We start from the raw sequence: 26,797 nt of genomic DNA, 5'->3' as shown, positions 1-26,797 counted from the left end.
CAGGCGGGGCAGCTGGGCTCGGCCAACAGAGCAGGGAGCGGACAGGTCCCCAAAGCAGGCGTAGTGGGGGCCTCCATGGGGGCTGCAGGTAATCAGTGTCAGGGGCAAGTTCCAGGTGGCAGCGGGCAGGTGGTCACGGGGGCAGCTCAGAGGCATGGCCACAGGTTGGACGGGGAGCAAAGAGAGAGTAAAGGGGATGGGGAGCCGCTGGCTGGCTCACTGCGTCTGCCCGGTGTGCAGGGGCCAGTCACCCCCTTCGCTGGCGAGAGACTGACCCTCGGGTGCCACCGTGGGTCCACGCGGCCACAGCAGTGCTGGGCGCCCACCTGCAGCAAACCAGACCCCAGGCAGCTCTGGCGTTAACGTCCCCCTCTCTCTGGCCGGCCTCTCTGGTGTTGTGGTCCCACAGAAGACAGGAGAGCACTTTCTGATCCACCAGCCGGCAAGGACTGAAAGAGTGTTTTCTTCCTTTCATTAGCTTTACCTGATTTTTAAAAGCCCCATGACATGCTTGGTGCCCGGGAGCCTCCTCCTCTGAGCACGTTATTCAGATCACTCGAAACCCAAGCGCAGCAGTACGTGCCACACCGGGCATTGTGTGGCGACCTCGAGGTTCAGGGGGTCCCCCCACCAGGCGCACCCTCTTCCCAGGCAACTTCACCCGCACCCAGACCTTCACCCTCACCCTCCCTGACCTTCACCCTCACCCAGACCCCCACCTTCCTGGCTTCTCCCCCACAAGCTGCGGCTGGGTGACCTTGCTGACCCTGCAGCCGGCCACCACCCGCCACGCCGTTCGTGGACGGTCGGAGTGTCGGGCAGCACAGGCAGGTCCCACCCGGATGCAGTCCACTGTCCGCCCTGTCTGTGTGTGCTTCTGCATCTTCATCTCAGCCTATCTGTGGGTACGGTGGGGAGCCTCCTGCTTCGATCAGGGGCTCCGTGACCTCCGCTCCACAGGAGACATCCCCCCACCTACACTCATCCAGGGAAGCCTCGGGAGGTGACCCTCTCCTGCTGGCCTGTGGTCCAGAGTCTGCCCCATCCCGGGCTCTCCCTGTCCTTCTAGAAGGCTGCCCATTCTTGTCCCGCTGGCCTGACACATGCTGAGGTCCAGCATCTCCACTCTCCACAGTCGACCTGTGGTGCTCTTACTCTCTTATCACAGTCTGGACACTGGGCCTGACCCCAGCATCCCGATTGCATGTGGAGAGCCACAGCGTAGGGCCAGAACTGGACAGATGAGTAATTATAATGAAGTGGGCAAAGTGAGCCGAGACACGTGCAGCATCGGCGTCCGGAGGAGACCAGGCTGACTTCCTGTGGGCGCTGGGAAAGACTTCCGAGAGGAGGTACTGAATTGAGTCTTGAAGGATGCAAAGGAGTTTGCCTGGGGGCAGCGGGGATGCGCTTAGGATGCGGACCCGGGCCCTTCGTCCGTGGTGTTGTCTCAGTGACTGTAAGTTTCTGGGAGGCAGATGCTGTGAGCACTGAGGGAGGGTGGTTGCTGGCCTCACTGTTGTCTGTGATGTTCAAGGTGTCGGGGCCCCCAGCCCATGGCCCGCACGGCACTGGCGCTTCTGGGGGGCTTCCTTGTGATGGGCCTCGACTAACTAGCAGAGCGACCAGGAAGGGGGCGGATGCCTGGGGTGGGGGTGGGAGGAGACTGGGGGATGGTGGTGACTGAGAGGCTGGCTTCAAGGATGGAAGAGGGGAGCTGAGGGGCTGCCCGAGGGGCGGTGGTCATCGGGGGCAGAGCCTCTTCCCTGCACTCTCCCTCTGGGTAGTTAAGTCACCGAGAGCCCTCTAACTCGTGAGCTTCCGCAGGCGCCTGGCCAAGCTTTCCTGGCGACTTCCACGTGTCTTCAGCTGGGAGACTGAGCTCTGAGGGCTCCGCAGGGGCCCGGCACAGCCTCACCCCAGGCCGGCCCAGGTTCCCCCTTATAGCTGACAGGCATTGGAGTGCAGGTGCCCCGTGGCAGACCAGGGAGGGGTGGCCAGGCCCGGGGGTCGGGCAGCTGTTTCTAGAACTTCTCTTCAGGCCGGGCAGCAGGGGCAGGAGAAGCCCTACACCAGAGGGGCCTCCAGAGGTGCCCTCCCCCGCACCCGGCAGGCAGGACTCCAGGAGAGGAAGGCCTGTGTCCAGGAGCAGGCCCTGTGCCAGGCTGAGTGCAGCCTGTGAGCACCATTATTGAGCGCTTGCTGGATGCCGGGAGCTGTGCCTGCCGCCTTCCTGGTTTCCTCCAGCGTCTGGCTCCTGCCCGCTTGGCACTGCCCTCGTCACCAGCCCAGAGCCTTCTACGGAGGAGAGAGCAGGGTCTGAGCTGGAAGATGTGGGGCAGTGGGGCAGCCTGTCCAGGATCGTCCATCTGGCTGCCGGCTCTCGTTCACTTTATTTATGCGCATCCTGCCGTGCGCCAGGGAGGATTCCCGGCTCCCTGTCACTTAGTCCTGTACTTACCCTGGCTGGGCAGCAGCCGGTGGACAGGCTGCGTGGGTCCCTTCCCCCTCCAGGGATGAGCTCACCCTAGGGCCCCTTGGTGCCTCGCCTGGCGCCCACCATGCTGAAAGCAGCCCTCTGGCTGTTGGGAACTTCCAGCATCGTGGGGTCGGATTCTGGCATAGGAAGCTCTGTCCCAAGGAGGCTTGTGAGCCAGTGCTTGGTTGTCCGTGCGCTTTGGGGGCCAGAACGCGAAGGGTGGCGGCTCAGCCCTGTACGTGTGATACCCTCCGCCCTCCTGGGCAGGAAGCGGATTCGAAGACCAGGGCTGGGCTGGGCTGGTGAGGGTGAGGCCAACGCAGCCTCGGGCGGCCCTCGCAGTGGCTCTGTGAGCCTTTCCCGCTCCTTGGATGGGGAAACTGAGGCTCAGAGGGTGCAACCCAGTGCAGAGCAGGCCTTGAACCCAGACCTGCTCGAAGCCTGTGGCCTTTCCCCCTCACCACGCTCTCTCCCAAGCTAGTCTCACCGGTCGAAAAAAAAAAAATCCTTTCTTTATGTTATTTTTCTTAAAATAATCATTAAAAAAAGAATATTTTGAGAACGTAACCCATGCACGTAGTGAGAAAATCACACAGGACAGAGGATGTAGAGTGAATTGTGTGCCCCCCGCCCAACCCCGGCTCCCCGTCCCGCAGAGGCAGCCGCTGCCCAGTTCCCTGGCTGACTTTGGAAAAGCAGAGATACGGCTCTGAGCGCAGCTAGCGATCGTAAAGACCCGGGTCGTTAAAAAAATGTTCAAATAGATTTAGCGTAATATTTATTTATTTTCCAAGGAAGTGAATAGTCTGTCTTAATGACGTTTTGATCTCAAACAGGATTAGAGCGAAAAAGCGTTCCCTGTTTAAGACACTGCTTTCCTGGGGCCCAGAGTCCGGGTTCGGGCAGCTGGTGGGCTTCTCAGGCTGCGTGGGCGGCAGGGCTCCGGGGTGGGGTTATGAGGGGGGTCGGGGGGAGGCTGTGTTCCGATGGAGGCCGTGCCTGCAGGGCCTCTGGGGAGGGAAGGCGGGGGAGGGGCCTGCGGTCAGGGGTGTCCCCAGCCCCCCTGGCCCCACCTGCTCAGCCACCTGTGGCCTTTGTGCCCACCTCTCCCTGGCGGCCTCCAGTCTGGACCCTTCCCAAGACATTTCCGGTTCCGGCTGTGTCTCATACGTGCTGGGTCTAATGTTCTTCGAAGATGATCTCAAATCAAATTAAACCGACGGTGGTGACAAGTTGAATACCGCGGAGGGCCTTCTGACGGGCCCCAGGCTCCCTCCGGCCTGTGCCCCACGCCTGCCCTGGACCCACACGGGCCTGTTCTCTGGCCTCTGGCTTGCCGTGCCGCCTCCTGCAAGGGTCTCTTCCTCCTCTCAAGGGTCACTGTTTCGGGGCCGCGTGCAGGACGCCTCGATGGCCTTGGCAGTGGTCACCCACTCTCCTGGGTTCCCTTCTCTTGGCTCTCCAGGCTGGTCCCCTCTCCTCTCAGGAGCACTAATGCTGTGGGCGTGTACATGTCTCCTCTGCTATGGGCCTCTGCAGCCTCTGCTGTAACTTGGGGCAGTGTTGGTGGAGGATCCGGGGGAGGGGGCCCTGGCCTCCAGCTTTGCAGCTTAATTATGCGATGCTTCTCCCTCCCTCCAGAACCTTCACAGAGTCCCCGCAGGCTGCACCAATCTATTCCGCTGTCTGGAGCTGGGCCAGGGTTCATTGCTCTGGGAGGACTCACTGGGTCTCACGTCCTGGGCGTAGAGTGAGGGAGGATGCTCGCTCAGAGGCCCTCGGTCCAGCTGGCCCGTGCGGGTGCCCAGGCGGGCTGTCTCGCGGGAGCTGGGTGTGCCAGTCGGCTGGGCTCTGCCAGCTGCCGGGAGAGGGGCCCCTGCCGGGCTGGCACTGGGCGGGGTGGGCTGGGAGTCGTTTTGGGGGAGGGGCGCCCCTTCCTCGCACGGAGGCTGGGCCTCATGACCGGGTGCTGGGTGTTCACTGGGGGATTAATCGGCTCCCTGCCTCTGTTTCCCATTTCTCCCCCAGGGGGGCTTTCTCTGTGGTCCGACGCTGTGTCAAGCTCTGCACCGGCCATGAGTATGCAGCGAAGATCATCAACACCAAGAAGCTATCCGCCAGAGGTAGGGAATGGTTGTGCTGGCTGGCGAGGGCCGGGGGCCGGGGCTGGAGCCCGTCCTGAGGGATCGGGCTCGGCCCGTGGCTCACGGGGGCACAGTTGGAGCGGGGGCAGTGGGACGTGAACGGTGCCCGTGGCCGAGTGGGGCCGGGAGGGAGAGGCACCCGCACACCCTCACATCTGGAATTGCACTGTCGCTCCGGTTCGGAGGCTCGTGGAGCCCCTGCCTCACCTCCCCAGGGCTGGACGGGGAGAGGCGTGCGGCCGGGTGGCTGAAGTGCTCAGGTAAGGTCGTCTGCCCACGAACTGTGGGCCAGAGGGGGCCTCGGTGACCTGAAGACTCTGGGTGACAGGGCAATGCTTGAGGGGCGGCACGAACGGCACGTTTCCTAACTCAGTCCCCGCCAGTCTTCCGGACGCAGGGATGCACGTGGGGACTCATCTGCCTATGCTGGGGAGGGCTCGGGGGTCTGCAGGGGTGGGCTTGGTGCTGGCGCCGGGCATGTGGCCTCACCCCATCCAGCACCGTCGAGAGCCCTTGCTGGGGGACGGCCCGTTCTGGGCAGACGGACAGACCCCTGCCCTCGTGGGATCCAGTGGAGTTCCACGTGGCGGGGATGAGGCGGGACGTCGGGGCAGGGGATGACATGGGGCGACAAGGCCAAGGTGGAGGTGCCGCCCTGAGCGGTGATGTCAGAGCACAGAACCGAGGGGACAGGGGGCCGGGAGCCAGGCAGGGGGTCTGGTGGGGCCTCCAGCGTGGGCGTGGAGGCATGGGCCGTCCCAGTGAGGTAGCAGCACCACTGCCGCCCCCTGTGCTGTGGGGAGCCCACGGATCTCCAGCCCCAGGGTCAGACAGGAGGGGCTGGGTGACCCCTTTGGCAGAGGGAGCTAAGCCCCTGGCCTGACGGTCTCCCACCTCCAGGCACACACATGACCCCACTTAACACCCAGACACAAATCTGAGCCAACAGAGAGGCTCCTTCTCTGCAGAGAGGCCCTGACTGTAGGCAGTCCTGGCCCAAGTCCCTCCCCGAGGCGGGTGCTGAGAACGCCTCCGTCTGTAGGGTCTGCAGTTTCCAGCCCGGCGGCCTGTGTGGGCAGGCGGCTGAGCCCGCTCTGCGGTTCACTGAGCTGCGTGTAGGTGTTGTTTGGGCGCCTGCTGCGTCCCAGGCCTTCAGGGTCGAGTGTTTCCAGGGGCGGGCGCTGCTGTCCCAGCCCAGCCGAGGGGCTGGTTGTGCTCGGGTGATGAGGATGACACAGGGCCCCGCAGAGACAGGAGTCTGCGAGCCAGACAGCCCTGGGGCGTTCGTGTCGGGAAAGCTCAGATCCCGCAGCTAAACTGTGATCGTAATCATAATGCACAAGCTAATATTTACCGAGCGTTTGCTGTGTGCGTGGTGCCGCCAGATGCAGGGCAGCTTCCGTGTTTACTGACACTGGGTGTGCGGCAGTGGTGAGCCACCAGTGTCAGATGTTTTCAGGGGGATGTGTCCGCACAGTGTGTCCGTGGAGTTTCTAAAGCAGGAGGAACATTCCGCTTCATTCCATAGGCTTGTGCCAGGCCACAGGAGGAGAGAGAGCCCACCTTCAGAGGTCCCGTGGACTCATGAGGGACACCCTCACTCAACCACCAGCTTTACCTAGCCTCTCCCAGTCAGTGCCCAGCACTGAGGATGGGGTGATGAGCAAACAGACCCAAACAAGCCACTACAGCCCCATTCGAGGGGTGGGAGCACAGGGGACAGAACAGGGAGGTTGGATGGGTCTTGAAGGATGAATAGGAGTTTGTGGAACTCAGGCAGAAAACCACCTGTGTATGTTTCCGTGGAATCACGCAGCTCCTTTCAAGGAACCTCACGCTCCCCTGTTTATACCCTCAAAGTGTTCTATAAATCGGGAGGATCAGAAGCAGTGGAAGGGCTTCCCTGGTGGCACAGTGGTTGAGAGTCCGCCTGCCGATGCAGGGGACACAGGTTCGTGCCCCGGTCCGGGAAGATCCCACGTGCTGCAGAGCGGCTGGGCCCGTGAGCCATGGCCGCTGAGCCTGCGCGTCCGGAGCCTGTGCTCCACAACGGGAGAGGCCACAACAGTGAGAGGCCCGCGTACCGCAAAAAAAAAAAAAAAAAAAGCAGTGGAAGTCTGAAATTCCTTTCGTGCTCCACAATTACAACCTGCTCTTTCTTCCACCCCTGCGGTAGCAGGCCTCCTGCCCACTTCCTGAGAGCCAGCCTGCTTTCCATTGAGTCCCGGAGGCTGGGCCCCCGGAGACCCCTGCTAAGGGCACCGCTGTGGAGCTGTGCAGACCTGGGGCTCCGTCAGCCCTGCATCTGGCCTCAGTCTCCTTCCTGGCTGGGCGTAGCCTGGGTTGGATGGTGGCAGGCAGCGCCGTCAGCCCGGACTGGTCTGGAATGGAAGCAGCCAGCCCTTGTCTGTTGTCACCTTCCCTCTGGACCACTTTCCGGGCCAGGGAAGCCAGGACACCCCCTGCTTTGCCTCTACTCTTGGGCCCCTGCATTGCCCAGGCCTGTGGAGGTCTTGGGCATTTGTTCCCCCCGTTTACCTCGTCATTATGGAAAATTTCAAACATCCCCAAATATAAAAAAAATGATAGAAGGAGCCCCCAGCTTCGACACAACAGTTTCCAGCTCCCAGGCAATTTAGTTTTCATCTCTAACCCTCCCCATCTCCCACCCCTGCCCATATATCTTGCAGCAGATCCCAGGCCGGCCACCATTTCACCCATAGTGTTTAGCATGTTTCTGTAACGGAAAAGGATTCGAGAAACAACTGGCACCTCCCTGTGCAGGGACCCAGGGATCTTCTGACCCTCTCCAGCCCCTTTCGGGGCTTTCCGAGCTGAGTGGGCAGTGGAAGGGGTGAGGGGAGAGGGTCTTGGGCCCCCGGCCCTCATCTTTACGCTGAGTGTGGACCAGCAATGGGGGCAGCCAGGCTGCTGGGTTTGGTCTCGTCGCCGCACGGCCCTGACCACCTTACTGTATGACCCTGGCCATGTTACTTAGCCACCCTGTACCTTAGTTTCCCCAGCCGTAAAATTGGGATAAATCTGATATCTACCTCAGAGGGGCATTGTGAGGGTGAGAGAAGGACTAAGGTGCTTGGAAGGAGCTGGCTGAGTGTGGTGCTGCCAGGGCACCTGCTGCCTTCTTCCCCCTTTCTTGCCAGACTATCCTGCCCAGCCTGCAGGCTCCAGGACTCCTCCTCCAGGAAGCCTCCCTGGGCCCTCACATCCAGCTTGGAACCCCCCAGGTCCCGAAGCAGTCACCTTAGACATTTCTTCATTGATCACTTGCTCCTTGAGGGCAAATGCAGTGGGTTCGTCTCTGGGCCTTCCCAGCTCCCGGCCCAGAGCCTGGGAAAACACACGTAGGAACATCCCACCCTCTCCTTACCAGCCTTTGGGGACTGGCTCCATAAAACCCAAAGTTCTCACCTGGACTGACACTCAGCCTTTGGCCCTGTCTTCTCCTTACCTCCCAGCAGCTCTGCTCAGGCACTTGGTCTTTTCTGGTTCTGTATACCCCAGGGCCTTTGCACCTGCCTTCTCTCTGGAAATGCTTTTCCTAAACTTTGTATCTGCTTAACTCCTGTTGATGACACTTCCTCAGAGGGGTTTCCCCTGAGCCTCCAGTGGGAATCTGGGACCTAAGCACCCTGTTTTTATTTTTTGGCTGTCTCTCCCACGAGACTGCCAGGACTTCATCTGTTTCATTCACTACTGTGTCTTCCACACCCTGCTCAGGCCCTGACAGGTGCTGAGCTCTCCATGTTTTTGAATGAATGAATGAATGTTTTGAGTGAGTGGATTTTTTTTTTTTTTTTTGTGGTACGCGGGCCTCTCACTGTTGTGGCCTCTCCCGTTGCGGAGCACAGGCTCCGGACGTGCAGGCTCAGCGGCCACGGCTCACGGGCCCAGCCGCTCTGTGGCATGTGGGATCTTCCCGGACCGGGGCACGAACCCACATCCCCTGCATCGGCAGGCAGACTCTCAACCACTGCGCCACCAGGGAAGCCCGAGTGAATGGATTTTGAAAGAGCAGATGTGTAGTCTGTGCTGGAGTGAGGTTAGTCTCCCAGGTGTGAAGTTGGGATAGGGACTGGGTGGAGTGAGGTCTAGAAGAGGGTTTGCTGCAGGGTGGGGTTTGCAGGGGAGGCCCCTGGTCACTGAGCGCCTGAGCATTTGGGAGGTCCAAGTTCAGGAGAAGTTCCATGGTGAAGACTGAGGGTGGTGGGGAAGCAGGGAGGGGAGGCCTGGAGCCCACTGCTCCTCCCTGAATCCTGGTGACCACCGTGCAGCCTGCACCTGTGTTCTGCAGGGTCCAACATGCTCCCAGCAGAGGGTCCTGACGCCAGACCGGTCCCCTTCCCACAAAGGCCATTTCAGAGATGTTTGCCCCACCTGTTGTCCTGGAAGGCACGGGTGGAGGGGAGCGGCCCATGGGTGGGGAGGAGGACGCCAGGCAAGCACCCTAGAAAGAGGGAGAGTGGGGAAGTGGAGACTGGACCCAGAGGCCGGAGGGGAGGCCCCACTTGTGCCGGCTTCATATTCAGTGCAGTGTGGAGTGGGCTCACTCAGCACTGCAGGGAGGGTGTCCACTCCTGGGCTGAGGAGACGGGCTTAGTCCTTCAAGGCTTCCAGGGATAAGGAGAGCAGCAGGAGGACGACGCTGGTGCTGGACACACAAACACTGTCCCACCCGGTAGCTGGCAGTCCTTGAGGCCACGAGGACACTGCAGGTTACACCCAGCTTGTGCCCAAGGCAGGAAGAGTTAGGTTTTTTTAATTTAATAATTAAATAGAGGACTGTGAGGCATTCAGAGGCTGTGAATGTACTGACTAATGGGAGATTATTAAACTACTGTTAACAAAAGCAGTTAGAGGAAAATTAATTGACGGGGTGGGGGGATAAGGAGAGCATCGGGCCCATGAGGCTTACAAAGGTTTCCTGTTGCTCCTGCGTCCCCTCCCCCTCCTCCTCCCCTCGCTCACTGCCAGCACTAAGGGGCTGGTCTGTTGGCCTTTGGAGGGAGCCCCATGGACTGAGCTCCATTAGTACTTACTGGCCCCCAGTGTCCAGGGAGCAGGTGTCCCAGAAATGACCCCGGCCTGCAGCTGAACTCGGGGGAAGGACCCTGCACAGGAACGAGGGCTTAGGCGTTTATTGTGTCCTGACCCTCAGCAGCAGTTTTCACGAGGTCGGTGGTGGGCGCCCCATTCCACAGACGAGGAAACTGAGTCCCACAGAAGCAGAGACGTGCTCAGGATCCCACAGCCGTAATGAGCAGAGCCTGGGACACGGGCGGCTCTAGATTTCACCCAGCTGCGGAGGACTCAGGGTGCATCAGGTGTGGGGCTGACCTCACAGGTGGGGGGGCTGACCTCACAGGTGGGGGGCTGACCTCACAGGTGGGGGGCTGACCTCATGGGTGGGGGGGCTGACCTCACAGGTGGGAGGCTGACCTCACAGGTGGGGGGCTGATTGTAAAGGTGGGGCACAGACCTCACAGATGGGGGGCTGACCTCACAGGTGGGAGGCTGACCTCACAGGTAGGGGCCTGATCTCACAGGTGGGGGTCTGATTTCAAAGGTGGGGGGCTGACCTCACAGGTGGGGGGCTGACCTCACAGGTGGGAGGCTGATTGCATAGGTGGGGCTCACGGCCCGGGTGAGGGAGTCACCGCACAGGTGAGCGACTCAGCGCACAGGTGAGACAGGCCACAGACGTTGAGATCTGGGGCTCACTTCTGAGCCTCCTCCCGCCCCCAAGCTGATGCCCAGTTTACCCCCAGCTACCTTCACCTGGGGCCACCCCCTCCGCAGGGCCTGTGTGGCCCCTTCTGCCTTGGGGGGCACCCCTGCCGGAGCTGTGACAGGGCGGAGCTGTCTGGCCCCTAGGGGCTCTGGGGCTGAGCCTGCACCCCGGCCAAACCTGCCCGGAAGCCTTCGCCCAGCAGGAACCGGGGGCTTTCCTGCTGCAGCCGGCGCTGCCGCTTTGCTGTTGGCCCCCCGCGACCCACAAACGGGAAGACGACCGAGTCAGAGGATAACGGGCGCGGGGGAATCCGCGGAACTGGGTTACCGGAGGACGCGGCGCCGCATTGCAGGGTCGGCTGAGCATGCGCCGCGGGCGCTGGGCTCCCCTCCCCTCCCCTCCCCTCCCCCCTCCCCCCTCGGGCACCCCTCCCCAGCCTGGGCACCCCTCCCGCCTCTTCCGCGGCCCCGCCCCTGCCCCTCCCTGGCAGCTCCTAGCGCCCCAGGGGCGGAGTCAGGGCCTCACCGTATAATGTCCCAATTTCAGATAAACAATATTTTTTTAGAATAAGTATGTCCCAAACCCCCAGCCAGCTTTTGATCGACCCTGCTCTCGAATCGGGGCTCCAGGGGACCCTGGGTAGTGGGAGGGGTCTTCCTAGGGACCCGGAAGGTGGGTGGAGTAGGAGGGTCCCTTCCTTGGCCCCAGGCTGTCTTTAATTGGACAGACCCATCCCTCCCGGGTTCTGTTGCCAGGACTTGGGTTTTTGCGGAGTTGGGGGCGCCCACCTGCAGGTGGGGAGGGAGGAAGAGGGAAAGTTGGGGGCCCCTGTGGGCGGGGGGGACCCTCCCCCAGTCCCATGCCAGGGGGAGGATGGGGGAGCAATGAGGGAACCGGCTGCGGTGGCCAGATTTAGAAGTAATTTGAATTTCAGATAGGCTGTGAAAAATCTTTGAAGACAAATACGTCCCAAACTGCACGGGACATACTTGCATTAGAAAATTATTTATCTGAACTTGGGACATATTTATATGAAAAAAAACTTGTTGCTTACCTGAAATTCAGATTTAACTGGTCATTTTGTGTTTTATCAGGCAATGCCAAACAGAGTTGTTGAGAGAAGAGGTCTTTGTCATTAATTCATTATTCAAACAGGCTAAATCAGAACTTCCCCAAACTGGAGTGAAGGCAGGAGAGGAGAAGAAAGGGGGGTGGAGGCCAGGCTGTGTGGACAGGGGTCCTGGTGGACACCCCTCCGTGTGCTTGGTGGCCTCACCTGTGAGGAGGAGAATGTGGCAGCTCCGTGGCCCTGTTCCCTGGTTCTGGGGTGTGTCTGTTTCTGGGGCACGGCTGCCTCTGTGAACCCTGAGTCCCAGGGGCTGGGGGGGGCCTGATAGCGATGCTCTGTGAACTCAGGCCACAGCGGTGCCCACCGCATTGAGCTGTAGAGGGTCAAGAGAGGGTGGGGAGGTGGGAGCGCCTAAAAGGGGGACTGGTCCGGGGTTACTGGGAGGAAATCTCCACGAACTCCTGGGCCCTTGTGGGGTTGTTTTATCAGCCATTCCTGTCATTCCCCAAATCTGGAGGGGTCCTTACCGGCAGCCCTGTGCACCCCACATGCACCAAGGGCCCCCCTGGAGGTGAGCGTAGGGTCAGAGGGGCAGCCACAGGCTTGAGGACCCGCCGTCTTGGTCAGCACGGCAGCCCCCGGCTCCCAGCAGGCTGGCTCTCTTGTCTCCGCACAGCCTGTCTCCCAGCTCCGGGGGCGGGGGGGGGGGGGGGCGGGGGGGCGGGGCGCAGGGGCCTCTTGGTCTCCCTCCCTGAGCCCAAGGCTGTGCTTTGCGCACAGTAAGTCCCTAATGAACATGATGAAGGGGTGGGGGGAGCAGAGCGCTTCCAACTCAAGAACTGAGCTGGAGGAGGGGTCTGTTGGGAGGTGGTGGTCTGGGCCACCAGTAACTACAAATGGAAGGAGGAGGCTGGTGGAGGGAGGCGTCCCAGAGGCCTTGCTGAGTCTGAGTAGGACCCTGACAGAATAAGCCCTGCACCCTCTGGGGGCCATGCCCTAGCCTGGAAAGCACGCCGTGCTGTGGCAGTGTCACGGGTGCTATCTTGGGGTGGGCTGTGATGAGACCCCAGCCCCGGCATAGGACGTACTGCACTGGGGCTGGGGAAGGAAGCAGGAAAGGAGGAGGCCACTGGTGGGCTCCTGCTGTCACCATGCCCTACTGTACTGGAGGGTGCTACTGTCCCATTTTACAGTTGACAAAACTGAGGACTCGAGAGGTAGTCATTTTTATTCACATCACCTCCTTTTTGCCTATTAGTCAGCGTGGGAGCCCGCCCTAGGGTCGTGGGCATGACCAAACACAGGATGGGGACCCCAGACAGCTGAGATGGACAGCAGTCTGTGTCACACAGGCTCAGAGCCCGGGGAGGACACTGCACGTCACGCAGGCCACTTCGGGTGCACTTGGGGCAGAATGAGCAGGTGACCAGAGAGTGGGGTGCCCCTGGCTGCCCCAGGGGAATGTGGTTGCTTGTTTGAATAATTCCTTGCTGGCAGGGGACCGAGGCCACCAGTTGGGGATGGGTCTGCTCTGCTCCTGGTCTGCCTGGGAGGAGGGCCGCTTGGCTGGGTGAGCGGGCTGGGGAAGCCTACAGCTAGGCCATTCGGGCCCTCCCGGTTTCACCAGACATCAGGGCAGCACATCACACGGGGCCTCAGTGCCAGGCCTTACATCATGAAATGCCACGTCTGTTTCAGAGCTGAGCTGTGCCCCGTGTTGGGTGGTGACGGCTCTGAGTCTGAAGAGGGCGGATCTGTTCCCATGGAGGAGCAGCTGAAGGGCCACGGGGACCGCAGAGGGAGGGCTCTGGGGACCACGTGGCCAGCTAACAGCTCAGAGGCCTCAGCGCTGCGGTGTGGGGAGCGGCAGGTCGCTGGCCCAGCTCCCATACACCTGGCAGCTTGTCCTTGCCCCTCGAGGGCCCTTTCTTTGTCCCAACGAGGCAGTGGCAGCTGCAGGACCCACACAGGTGCCCTCCCTGGGCTGTGTGGCTGCCAGGTGACGCTGGTGTCATCGTGGCTGGTTGCGTGCCGCCTTTTAAAAAGAAAACACACACAGGAAACTATGGGAGCTGCTCTTTTCATAATCATGGCTTTGCCAGTGCCCGCCAGGGCCTGAAGCGTGACTAGACCTTCCTGGGGACCCCAGTGCTGGATGCAGAGCAGGATGGGATGCCCCCAGGGCCCTAGATGCTCCCTGGGTGAGGAGGCTGGGGTCAAGCATGTTAGCCCGTTGAAGGCTTGAGAAGCCCCAGGAGAAAGACCATAGGATGGCTGAGGTCTCCACGCCAGCCCCCATGGCTGGTGGCCCAGCTCCGATGCCCCACCCCACGGCCTTCCTGTGCCGCATCCTACATCTGAAAGTTGGAGGCGATGTTAATAACAGCCCTATGTCGCGGGGAGCCCTGGAGAGCCGAAGAGCAGACAGCAGAGGCTAATCCGAGGCCACCCGCAGACGCTCTCGTGCTCTGGAGCAGAGGAGCGACCAGGGTCCCGGGGCAACGCTCCCCTGTGACCTTCTTCCAGCTCCTGAACCAGCTTGTACCCCTTGACAGTGACCGGATGGTCAGACCCCGCTGCAGGACCCTGCGCTGCCCCTGGGGTCGCTCCCACATGTGCCAGCCCCCGAGCCCTGTCAGGAGGCGAGAGCCCCCGAGGCCCTGGCTTGGGGACGTCCTTCCCGAAAGCCCTGTCTTCTCCTGCAGTCTGTCCCTGCTGCACCCAGAAAGGGGCTGAAGCTGAGGCGGGAGCCTCCAGGGTCAGCAGGTGCCGGTGCTTACACTTGAACTGGCCTCTGTCTGCCCTGGTCCACCCACCCCCGGGCCTGCTCATCCCCTTCCTGGGACCCTGAGGGCAGGACTATAGGTGGGAGGGCGAGGTGCGCAGGCTGGAGGGTGCCGTGGGCGCTGCTGTGGACCCCGCTGGCTGCTGTGAATGTCCAGGATGTCCTATCAGAGTCTGACTCAGCAGCTTGGAACCACAAGAACTTCCGGCCCGTGTTCCCGCGCTCTGTTCCCCTGGAGCCTGACAGCTTTGGGACACGTTGAGTGAAGGAGTTGATGCTGGGCAGTGATTACCGTGAGCCCGCATGAAGTGGGATGTGGATATCCGTCTGATATCCACATCTGAAGAGTCTGAAGAGTCTAGAAAGCTCTCTGTGCCATCCGATGGCGTAGGTGGTGGAGACGGGTGGGAAGGAGAGGAGGGAACCCCGGATGACGCATTCCGGGGCCCAGTGACGCGGGTCACCTGGGGACGATGGGTCCTTGCCCTTGTCCAATGCAGCCGCGGACCCCCACCTCCCTTTGGAAGAATAGAAGCCCCTGGAGAGGAGACAACTGCTGGGGTCCTGAGTGTCGTGTTGGACGGAGGCTGGAGGAGGGAAGCGAGAACAGCAGCGAGGATGACAGGCCAGGTGCCCAGCTCTGTGGGCAGGCAGCGGGGAGGGGCCGGCAGCTGGGGTTTCCTCTCTTCCGTGGCCTCTCCCTGGGAACACCCCCCAACCCTCTTCACACATGGGAAATAGACTCAGAGAACAAGACTTGGTCCCGTTCAGGGCCCTGTGTCCCGTGTCCCAGTGGCCACCCGAGCCCGGCTCATAGGCGAGCCTGCCACACCCCAGCTTGACGACACCAGCACCTGGGCTGGGCAGCCTGGTGTCTCTTCTTTTTTTTTTTTTTTAACATCTTTATTGGAGTAGAATTGCTTTACAATGGTGTGTTAGGGGGTGGGTTCACTGCTGGGTTAGCCTGGAAGGAACAGGAGCCTGGGCAGCCCCCGACCCTGTGGAGCCAACAGCTGGACAGCCAGGATGGGCCGTGGGAGCTGCCCCTAGCCCTGCAGGCTACGGCTGTCCTCGGACCTCCTGAGGTGGGCAGCGTGGGCATCTGACCTCCCCCCCGGGGAGGGGAGGCTCTGTCTCTGGCTGGCGCAGGACGCCTGGCCTTTGGTCACACCCACCCGGGTGAGGACAGGCGAGGCAGCCAAGGGCAGGGGCTGCTGCCTGGACTCCCCGCAGCTGCCGCCCTCCAGCCACACCCGCGCCCCCATGCTGCGTGTTCAGGAAGGTGATTCTGGAGACATGCCGCCCTCTGGGGCCTGGCCACACGCACACTCCCACGCCCCGCAGCCTGTCCACCCCTTTGCCGTGGGCATCCTTCTCCCCTGGGGCCTTGGCCGCAAGGGGTTGGCGTCTATGCTTCAGTGCAGAAGTGGATGGTGACCCCGGGGCGGGGGCCTGACCCCAACCTGAAGCTCAGATCCCTGCTGACTGGTGTCCAGGAGCTGCTGAGTTTGGCGGAGTGTCCTGGGCAGCAGTCACGGTGGCCCACGATCTCCAGCCGGTTCCCTGACGTGTCCCAGCCTCCCATGTCCCAGGCCAGGACCCCAGCAGAGCCCTCTGCCATCCCCTCGTCCCCAGCTCTCCCTGGCCAGGTCATCCTCCAGCCAGGGTGGGCAGGGGGGGGAAATGCAGAAGCCCGCAGAGACCCTTGTGCAGGTGGGGTCCCCCCAGTGAACACAGCCCGCCCGGCCCCAGGGCCTAGGGGGGTCCAGTAGGCATCGGGGAGGAGAGAGCATTCCTGAACCCCTCCACGTGCCAGGTGGTGTGGGCTTTCCACGCGGGGTTTCATGTTCGGTCCAGCCTGACCTGTCCTTACTCCTGACTTCCCGGGACGTGGCCGCACTTGTCCTAGGCCGAGCCCCGGGGAGAGCGTGGCAGCCCCTCCTCACGGCTGGGCCTCCTGTCTTCCCCCCACCGCCCCGTCCTTCCTCTGCCCGTGCCCGGCGCCTCGCGGGTGTCCTTCTGCCGGTGACGGCACTGCTGCCGCTCGTGGCAGCTGGCGAGGGGCCAGGCGCCCACCCACGTCCCTCCGTTGCCCTTCTCCTGACTCCTCTCACCCTCCAACCGCCCCGCTCTGCTGTGAGTCACCCACAGCCAGGGAGCAGGTGGCGGCTGGGAAGGCGGCCGTCACTGGGGGGCTGTGAGGGAGGCCACCAGCCTCGGGGGCTCTGAGCTCCTCTGGGTGCCTGTTTCTCGACCCTGCGGTGCGCCCCACCCTGCAGGGTGCAGCAGGGCCCACGGACATCCTCTCCCACCTCCAAGGGTGGCATCTCCCGCCCTGCCCTCAGCTGCTACCTCTTCATTCTTGACTCAGCTCCGGCTGCCCCCACCTGGGGGTCCCTGCCTGGGAGGACTCGCCCTGTTGATGAGTTAGTTTGTGGCGGGGAAGAGCCGGTTTGAGTCTCTCTGCCATTCCACAGGGAGTTATTGAAGTCAAAGTTAACGCTTAGAGTGGGTGGACAGCGCCCCCCTGTGGTCACGTGTGGCAGCGCCTGTCTCTTCCTGCCCCTTGGGGTCCCCTGACCCATCCCCTTCGCAGCGGTGGGTGCCAGCCAGGGCACAGTGACAACCCCAAGCGGGCCCCTCCCCGCCTCCTGGGGGCTCCTGGGGTCTGGGAGCTGCCATCCTGTGTGGGGTGTGCACCCAGCGTGAGGCGTGCAGGGCTGCACGGGGCCACCTCCTTTCCCGGGTCACCCGGCGCCACAGCTCGGGGACCCCCAGAGTGCAGGGTGGGCCTGCACAGAGATCAAGGCAGAATCACCCAGAAGCTTCCAGGTCCCGCGTTGCTGGGGCACGGGCCACAGAGCTGAGGGTCTGGAGCCTCAGGGGCTGCGACAGGAGCTCAGGCGGGTGACAGCTGGTGATGGCAGGTCCAGTGTCGCTGGTGTCTTTGAGTAAAGTGCTTTTTGTTTTGTTTGATAAGCGCTTTTATAGAGTATAAGTGAATGCCGTGTTTTATCGATGGGGTGTTTCTCTGCTAGGAGAAATAAGTAGCTTGTTTCTGCCTCTGCCGGCCCCCTCGCGGGAGCAAGTGTAAGTGTCGCGTGCACGTCAGGTTGCCCCAGACGCAAGACGGTCGCTTTTTGGCTACAGGCCCGCAGGCACTTAGGCTGGTCTCCATGTGGGGTGTGGATCTGTCAGGCACCCGAGCATTTAAGAGATGGCTGAACTCAGGGGTTCCCTAGAGCTTCACATCAGAGGGGGTGTGAGAACCGAGTCTGTGCCCGCATGAATGGCACGCTCCTCCAAAGCCCCACTCCGGCGCCCCACCCTTGAGTCTCCTTCAGGCAGCACCAGCCCCCGCACCCCGACTCCGCTGTCCTCAGGGATCACATCACTGCTGCACCTGCTCCTTGGGACCCAGGACCAGTGTCCCATGGGTCCCCGGGACACGGTCAGTGCTGGCCTTGGGTCTGTGGCGGGGAGGAGGGCGGAGAGGTCTCGCCTTGACAGGGTGGGGTTCTGGAGGCTGGCGGGGAGCTTAGCTTGTGCCCTCATTCCCTGGCTCCCCATTTTTCCATGTCCTATTTCAGAGGTCGCCCTCAGACCCCAGAGACAGGGCACGTGAGGGGTGATGCAGGGACCGACCCTGGAAAGGGGGCCCAACGCCCTCTGGGGACAGGATGCACGGGGGTGTCAGTGGGGTGGGTGGGTTCTCGGGGCTCACTCGTCCTTGCGTTCAAAACTGCACAGGTGTGGCTCACGTTCCGAGACACGTCCCAATGTTCCGTAACAAAACGCCAGCCGACGTGGTAGCAGGGCCACGAGCAACAGGTGCCTGGGCCTCAGGGCAGCTCCGGGCACCCGGACCCTCAGGGCACCAGGCCACAGCCCTGGGAGGGCCCTTTCGAGCCTCTTGGCTGGGCTCGAGGCACCGTGGCCTCCACAGCCCTGGCAGGTGCCTGGTTGGCCCCTCCTGGGGTCACCCGCTGCCTGCCCATCACTGCGGTGGGCAGGGCAGGGTCTGGCTGCACAGGAGGACTCTTGGGACCTCCCTCAGGAGGGGGTACTGGGCTGGGGTACCCGGGGTGCTGATGGGTCCTGGGTGGGATGGGCAGCCTTTTGACTGCCTTCTCTCCACGGGCCTGCTTGGTGGTCACTGCCGTGGTCTTCTGAGTCCAGGCAGGTCCCTGGGGCCAGGGCCCCGGAAAGGAGGGAGGCTGGCAGGGATGAGTAGGTGCGGCAGTTCTGAGAGGTCACAGGGCTTGCCCGGGGTTGCTGGCCGGTCCCACGTCCTGCTGTCCGCTGGGGGACGGCGGTGGGGTGGAGGTGTCCTCCCAGGTTCCCACTGGTGGTTTAGAGCCAGGACACACTTCCTGCCAACCAGACTGGGTTAAATTAAACCCACCATGTCTATGGTGGGTTTTACGATGTTCATTTGGACATTCAGAAATGATGCCTCAACTTTGTAGAAAGAAAATCATAGGATGCAGGCAGAGTTAGGATGCTGGATTCTTCCTCACATGGCCACGTGTTGGGCCCGTGATGGGCCTCCTGGGCCGGAGAGGGACAGCCTCCTCCTCCAGCCCCTTCTTGTGGCTTCTGGTTCCCATCTGAGATCATGGAATATCAGCTTAGATTTTTAATTCCAGGGCAAATGTTACCATAGTGGGTTTTATGACACACCCTCATCATATTTAACTAGTGGCTTTGTGCTCCCTGGAGACAGGATCAAACTTCTAAAAAAAACCCAATATTTTTCCCTATGATAAAAGTAACACAAGATTGTTGTCCAAGTTGGGGAAAAAATATAAAGAATAAAAATTACCCGTAATTCTGCCACCCAGAGTGAAGCAATTACTATCTTGATGTGATGTACACACTTGGACTCCTACCAGCTCGGACCACGTGTTGTGATGCAGAGTTTCAGAGCTGCTCTCTGGCTGAGTGCTGCTGGGCCCAATATGGAAAGGGGACAGCCGGGAGTGTCAGTGACCTGCGTGGCCGTGGGGTGGACACCAGCACCTGGGCTGGGCAGCCTGGTGTCTCTTCTTTTTTTTTTTTTTTAACATCTTTATTGGAGTAGAATTGCTTTACAATGGTGTGTTAGTTTCTGCTTTATAACAAAGCGAATCAGCTATACGTATACATATATCCCCATATCCCCTCCCTATCCTACCCCTCTAGGTGGTCACAAAGCACAGAGCTGATCTCCCTGTGCTATGCGGCAGCTTCCCACTAGCTATCTATTTCACATTTGGTAGTGTGTATATGTCCGTGCCACTCTCTCACTTTGTCCCAGCTTCTCCTTCCCCCTCCCCGTGTCCTCAAGTCCATTCTCTACATCTGCATCTTTATTCCTGTCCTGCCCCTAGGTTCATCGGAAACTTTTTTTTTTTTAGTATGTGTTATACTAAAATATATGTATGTGTTAGCTTACGGTATTTATTTTTCTCTTTCTGACTTACTTCACTCTGTATGACAGACTCTAGGTCCATCCACCTCACTACAAATAGTTCAATTTCGTTTCTTTTTATGGCTGAGTAATGGTGTCTCTTCTCGACCCCAAACAAATAATTTATCCCCCCGAACATGCCTCGGAGTAGGTCCAGATTTTTTGGATGAGGCTCTCTGACCTTGGTGACAAGATTCAGTAAAAATATATAGTTGTTTGTTATCTGCTTTCCAAAGATGGAGTCCCACATGGATTTTTCTCCCGGTTTTTATCTATGACTGCAGTCAGGCAGTTTTTCCAGAGAAAACTACCCCTGCTCCCACCGCCTCATAGCCTCCTGTCTCTCTCTGACCTCAGCCTTCCTCTGGCCCCATCTGCATGAGGGTAAGCTGCTCAGGTGCCGTCCGCATCAGGAGGAATCTGCTGTGACATTATGGGGACAGGAACAAAATTGGAACGTAGACTGTGGGTTAGATTGAGTATCGTATCTGCACTGGATTTAGTGAGTGGGGTAACTGCCCTGAGATTATGTAAGAGAACGTCCTTGTTCTTATGAAACACACCGAGTGTTACCTGGTAGAAGGACACCGAATGCGGGGCTTACTTTCACATGCTTCAGAGGAGCTAAGTGTATGTATAGGAAGGACAGAGATACAGAAGTGCGGTCCAATAGTACTTTGTACTATTCTTGCAACTTTAAGTTTGAAAAATGTTCAGAATGATAAATGTAAAAAGAAACACTGTGAAAGAACAAAACAACCCACAAACCCACAACCGTGCACATCCAGCCCTTGTAATTCCACCCTGCGGGCGAGCAGTGGTCCTGGATGTTGCGAGAACCATTCCCCTGCTCTTCTCTAGAGTGGGCCTCACATCCGTGGAAAGCCATCCGCCCCCCACCTGGTTATGCTGACTGTTGCCTGTTTTGGAGCTTCATACAGACGGAAAAGTGAAAGCCACCCCGCTTGTGTTCTTTTGTGGCCACTTTCCACTTATCCCTCCTAATGGTGACTCTTGGGCTGCATCTCGCCTGCTGATGCTGTAGCTGCCCCGCCCACCCTCCCACCCCCCCGCCCCCCGCAGGATGGGCCACAAGAGTGCTTGCTGCGTTGGATGTGGAGGTGAAGGAGTGAGGGAGGGAGCAAGGGAGGGTGCGAGGGTCTGTCCCGAACGCCCGGCCCCTGCCCTGCGGTTCTGCCAGAGCCCTCCCAGGGCCAAGGGGCCTGGCAAGACAGATGGGAGCCGGGTGGGCAGCTCAGGGAGGTGTTACCATCTCCGGGAGGCTTGAGTGCTCATCCTGAGAGGAGGGAGAGCCAGCTGGATGCCCCAGGTGTTCCCAGAGAGATTCCTGTCTGCAGGCATGACTTTCCCGTTCAGGAGAGGCACATGTGTGTTTCCAGGTATGTCCGTGTTCAGGACTGTCCTGATTCTCCCAGCCTCTGTCACATGGCCCAGGGAGAGCTGACCACACACTAGCCAGCGGGCTCCCTTCCTGCAGGAGGACCTGTTGGTGGCTGGGTCCTTTCCCCCCAGGCAGAGGCAGGGATGGGCTGGCAGGTCTGAGGAGCCCTGCCGAGTGGCTTTACTGCTTCTGAGGACCTTCTGTAATTAGCACATTGTGTCCCGCTAGTGAGGGCTGTCAGGCGTTCCCTGGTGAATCAGGCGGTCCTGTGGTCTTGTCTGGTGTATTAATGTCCTCCCCAGGCCCCTGTAGTGAAGGGCTCAGTGCAAGCAGCGGCGGGGTGGGGGGGTCCCAGGCCCCGAGCACCCCCTCCCCAGTCACTTTCCGCCCTGGAGCAGCTGCCATCCTGAATCCCCACCTTTCTTCACTGTCCGGCCACCCGTGTGCCCGGTGCCGTGCGTGTCGGCCTCCATGTGAACGACGCGCGGTTTGGGTCCTCCTCCGTGAGTGGCTTTTTCCACTTGGCCTCACGTTGGGAGGTTGGGGTGATGTGCACACGTTGATGGGTATATTCTGTTGTGTGATTTATTTCTGCCTTCTCCTCTCAGTGGAAATGTGGTTTTTTTAGTTTTTTACTGTGACAATTTCCATCAGCTTTTAAAATCCTCCTGCCACCTCTGTTTGAAAGATAAAATTTCTGGCTGATAAGTTGCTTGGTCCTTGTGGGGGGGTGGCCTCTGGAACTGAGGTCCTGTGCCTCTTGGGGGTGGGTGCAGGGACACAGGGCTGGAGGGGGGAAGGGACCAGCAACAGTCTTACCCGGGGTGACTTCTCTCTGAGGCTTTGACTCTCCTTCCTGCTGACGTTGCAATGAACACCAGGGCCCGTCAAAATTCAGGCCTGTGTTTTGTAGGTTTGTGCGTAGGGGTGGGGGTCAGGTCGAGCATCCTTTGCCCAGATGTCCAGCCAGAGGCCGGCCCAGGCCCATGCTGACCCGCAGCGCTGGTTGGACGCCCCCAGCGGGCCGACAGCCCTGCTCTGCCAGCCCCTCAGCTGCTTCTGAAGAGCAAATTAGGCCTCAGCAGAAAGCTCTGTAGAGTCTGGAATTAGGACAAATTAGTGAAGATTGAATTGGTGCTGTCCGTTCTGTTGCTGAGAGATGGCATTTTCTCTTCCTGAATCACCTGGGGAAACTTTTGGCCCCGAGTGAGCACCGCTCCCATCTCCCATGGGCCTCTCACCCCAGGCACTGGGCAGCCTCTTCCAGCTCAACACTGCCAGCCAGGGATCGGGATGGGGGTGGGGGGCACAACGTGACGTGTCCCCTGGGCAGGCAGCGGTCACCCGGGTGGGCACTGAGGGAGGTGGTGGCTAGGTCCTCCTGGCCGTGAGTCTCGTGGTTGGCAGTCTGTCCAGCATGCAGTCGAGGGGCACAGGGTGTCACTGGCTGCAGGGCCACAAGGTGATACTGTGTCCCTTTTTGTCCCCAGATCACCAGAAGCTGGAGAGAGAGGCTCGAATCTGCCGTCTTCTGAAGCATTCCAACATCGGTGAGTAGCCCTCGGGGTAGGGGTCCCAGCTCTCCCATACAGCCAGCAGGAGGACCCCAAAGGCGTCCGTCCCTTTCCTTCTCCGTTGAAGTATCCCACCCTCAGGCCCCTGGAAACATCTCCTCCTGACCCGGAGGGATTCCTGCAGGAACTTTGGGGCAACCCTCTGGGGGAGGTCAAGGCTGGACTCCTCCTGGACGGGTCCCTGCCCACCACTCTGTAAGTCTGATCCATGATTCTGGTGAAAACACACAGGGGCCTCACGTTCCATGGCTTCAGAAAAGCCACAAGACGACCTGATTACAGAGAAAAAAGTTTGGAAACCGAAGACCACATGAGGCACAGCCCCAGCCTGAGGTCTGAGGCCTGAGGCCTGAGGCCTGAGGCCTGAGGTCTGAGGTCTGATTCTGGAGAACCTCTGCCGTCCCCCCAGCCCGGGGCCCCTGGAACTGCCATCTGGGGCGGGGATCAGCTGCCCCTTGGGGGCACGTGGAGCCCCAGGAGCCCAGGTCTTGGCCTCAGGGAGTGTGGGTGCCCTGCCCACGGTAGGCCCCTTCCTTCTGAAACCCCAGACTGAGTAGGGACTCAGTCCAGACACAAGCGTAGGAGCTGCTGGGACCCCAGACCCCGGAAGCTGGTGCAGATCTCCCGGGGCCTGTCAGCCTCCGCCTGCCCGCCTCAGCCGTGAGCGGCCCCTGTCCGCGCAGCACAGCTGCCTGTCCTTCTGCACCTCTGGTCCCTTTAGGGACTCCTGAGGAACCCAGGACCCAGCCCTTGACCACACCGGGAAGCAGCCGGGTGGCACGGGGGGAGGGCGGGCCCACGTTCTCAGAGGCACCCAGGGAGCTCATCAGGGAGGATTCCTGGGCACTCTTGCCCGTGCGCTGACTCAGTTGTGCTGGGATGGCGCCCAGGACTCTGTCTAAAAGGGACGCCAGGCTGTGCTCAGCAGTCATGTCCGTGCCACTCCCAGGGCAGGGCCTCGGCCGCGGGGCCAGGAGGGCCGCAGTGGGGCTTGGGGTCCTCGGAGCTGGTTGTGGGAGCTGCTGCCTCCCTGGCTGTGGCCCCTCCAGGCCGCTGGCTCTTCTGCAGCTGGCCCAGCCCGGCGCAGAGCAGATCTCCCGTTTCTGGGGGGTCCCTTGGTGTCGGCCCCAGGGCTGCTGCCGCCCCTCGTGCCTGGGCCCACGGACTCTCAAGGCTGAGACTGTTGGAATCACGGTGCACAGATTCCCGACCTGCCCCCGGGAAAGCCTGGCTCGGAGGCCTAGAGCGGGCCCAGGAATCGGAATCTGAGCCAGCCTGATGGGTGATTCTGAGGTGGGAGTCCACAGGGACCCCAGCCCCCTCTTCACTGGGCTGGGGTTCGTTTGGCAAAAGGGCTGTTGCCCCTCTGCCCGTCCAGGTCCAGGCGCCCGAGGACCCTCTCTCTTGGTGCTCCTGGCTGGTGCCACCGCACCGCCAGCTCTACCCACACCCCTTCCCATGCCAGCTCCCTCCCCTGTGTCCGCTGAGCGCCCATCAAGTGTGGGTCCCCCATTCTGAGTGATTTTCAGGAATCCTCTTACTAGAGAGAAGACCCAGGTGTTCTTGGGTTGGTGTTCGGGGCCAAGTCTTCAACAAGAAGCCCCCCTGCCCTGCCTGCATACCCCGTGTGGCTCTGGGTGCGTTCCGAGTGGTCCCTGGAGTCCGCCTAGGGGGCTTATTCTAGAACACAGGGGAGGCAGAGCTGAGACTGTGGGGTTCAGCTGAACATTCTCTGTAGACTCAGGAGGGGCTCTCTGAGGAGTGAGTAGTGGGGGAGACTTTTGGGGGAGGTGAGGGGAGCCCCTTGCTCCGTGGCCTGTGTCTACCCAGCCCCATCTCTGAACAGAAGTGTTCCCAGCCCCTCACCCCCGGGAGAGGAAGCAGGACCACGTTCAGTTAGAGGCGGGGTAGGGGCTCTGGGAGGGGCTCCCCTTCCTGTCCTGGCTCACTCAGGAAGCAGTTGTGCTCAGGGCGTGGGCAGGGGAGGAGCTTCAGTTTGCCCGTCTGGAAAGTGGAGATGCTGCTACCTTACTCACAGGGACCCCCCTGAGAGGACCCGAGAGGGTTCCCCTGGCGAGCCGGGCGTGAGCTGTGAAAGCCCTCCTTTCCGAGGCAGTGTGCTGAGGTTCAGAGCTCAGAGATCTGGACTCGGACCCCACCTTTCCCCTCAAAAGCCACAGCAGCCACCGAACTGCTTTGAGGCACAGTCTCCTTGTTTGTGGACTAGGCGTGTTTCACAAGTGTGTCAGCCGTCCAGGCTTGGCAACTAAGTACCCCAAACGCAACCAACAAGCGTTGATTCTCTCTGTTTCTGTGGATTCAAGAGCAGTTCAGCTGGGTGATTGGGGCGGCCACCTAATTTGTGGGATCGGTGCAAAATGAAAATGTGGGGACTTTTTTCAAAAATTATTATGAATTTCAAAACAGCAACAGCAGGGCAGGGCCCTCTTGAGCCTGGGGCCTGGGGCAGCTACACAGGTGGCTTGGCCATGAGCTGGCCCTGCCCAGGGCTCCAGAGACAGACAGAGACAGAGACAGACAGAAAGAAAAAGAGAGACAGAGAGAGGCCGAGACAGAGATTGAGACAGACAGACAGAGACAGACAGACAGACAGAGATGGAGAGGGAAGGAGAACAAGGAACACAGTGCCTTTTCTTCCCCAAATTGTGGTAAAACATACGTAACAATATTTATCAGTTTAACTATTTTTAAGTGTACAGTTCAGTGGCATTAAGTACATTCACAATGTTATGTAACCATCGCCCTCATCTGTACTCAAAACTTTTTCATCACCCCCAGGGGAAACTCTGCATTCATTAAACACTACCCCGCCCCCACTGCTCCCAGCACCTGGCACCCACCATTCTACTTTCTGTCTCTATGAATTTGACACCCTGGGAACCTCATCGATGTGGGGACCATACAGCATTTGTCTTTTGGGAACGGGCTTATTTCACTGAGCCTAATGTCCTCAAGGGTCATCCGTGTTGTAGCAGGTGTCAGAATTTCCTTCCTTTTTAAGGCTGAATAATATTCCACTGTATGTATATTCCACATTGTGTTTATCTCTTCATCCATCAATGGAACTTGGCCTGTTAGCTATCGTGACTAATGCCGCCATGAACATGGGTGTCCAAGTCTCTGCTTTCAGTCCTTTGCGGGTATACCTCGCAGTGGATTCTTGGACCATATGGCGGTTCTGTGTTTAATTTTTGAAGTTATGATCCAGTCTGGGAGGGGTCAGGCTGTCACCCTGCCTTATTCTGTTTGTTTGGTGGAGGAGCCAAGCTCCCCTCTTAAAGGAGGCCCAGCAGAGGGTGTGAGTGCTTCTCCCCATCAGCACGACGGCAGTGGGGGCTGCTGGTTGGGCTGTAGCATTAGGAGCTGGTACCCGGAGTCAGGCCCCCGGGTAGAAGCTCCCCTCCCAGGGGCTTTAGTTTCTGTTCAGAGACCAGGGGACACCTGGGCAGAGGAGACAGGTGTGGGCCGGCCTTGGCAGTGTGGGCCCGTCCCGGGAAGCAGGCCCGGGCGTCTGGGGACGGGCATGACCCGCAAGGGCCCTGCTGTGGGCCATGCCCTCCACAGACACGTCTGCGCTGTACTCGACTGTCCATGAGGTTGGCTCCCTCCACCCGGGGCCTCAGGAATCCCCTCGCAGCGCATGTTTACGGACACCTACCCCGTGCCAACGGGAGACTCGGCCGAGGGCAAGGCTACCTCCACCCTCACCTCACTGGTGGGCTGTAGCCACCTCAAGAGGTTGCTGCTCAGCACGTGAGGGTGTCCCAGACTTCCCACGCTGCCCCCAGGGACTGTGGGTGACAGAGATTAAGCAGTGCCCGTGGCAGGCGGAATCTTCCACAGCCTTGTTAGAATGGGTCCCATCGGGCAGTGAGCAGAGCCCGTCAGCCTTGACTCAGAAGGCAGCCCCCAGCCTACCTCCAGCCTCCCTTCAGCCTCCCTCAGCCTCCCTCAGCCTCCTTCCAGCCTCCCCTCAGCCTCCCTCAGCCTCTCTCCAGACTTCCCTCAGCCTCCTTCCAGTCTCCCCTCAGCCTCCTTCCAGCCTCCCTCAGCCTCTCTCCAGCCTCCCCTCAGCCTCCCTCAGCCTCCTTCCAGCCTCCCCTCAGCCTCCCTCAGCCTCCT

At 60.2% G+C, this 26,797-nt stretch overlaps 1 protein-coding gene across 9 annotated transcripts in view; it reads left to right on the top strand.

Annotated features, from left to right (window-relative positions):
- The window catches only part of CAMK2B (calcium/calmodulin dependent protein kinase II beta), a 94,772-nt gene that overhangs the window by 29,176 nt on the left and 38,799 nt on the right, over positions 1 to 26,797 (top strand). For all 9 annotated transcript variants that reach the window (XM_060157398.1, XM_060157397.1, XM_060157399.1 and 6 more), the window contains exons 2-3: positions 4,508 to 4,602; positions 22,571 to 22,630. In XM_060157398.1, coding sequence (XP_060013381.1) covers positions 4,508 to 4,602; positions 22,571 to 22,630 — 155 coding nt within the window. The remainder of the gene's footprint in view (positions 1 to 4,507; positions 4,603 to 22,570; positions 22,631 to 26,797) is intronic.

Source organism: Lagenorhynchus albirostris, chromosome 8 (assembly GCF_949774975.1).
Source record: "Lagenorhynchus albirostris chromosome 8, mLagAlb1.1, whole genome shotgun sequence".
Classification (NCBI taxonomy): Eukaryota; Metazoa; Chordata; class Mammalia; order Artiodactyla; family Delphinidae; genus Lagenorhynchus; species Lagenorhynchus albirostris.
Note: the sequence above shows the minus strand (reverse complement) of the source record. Positions and strands in the feature narration are given on the sequence as shown.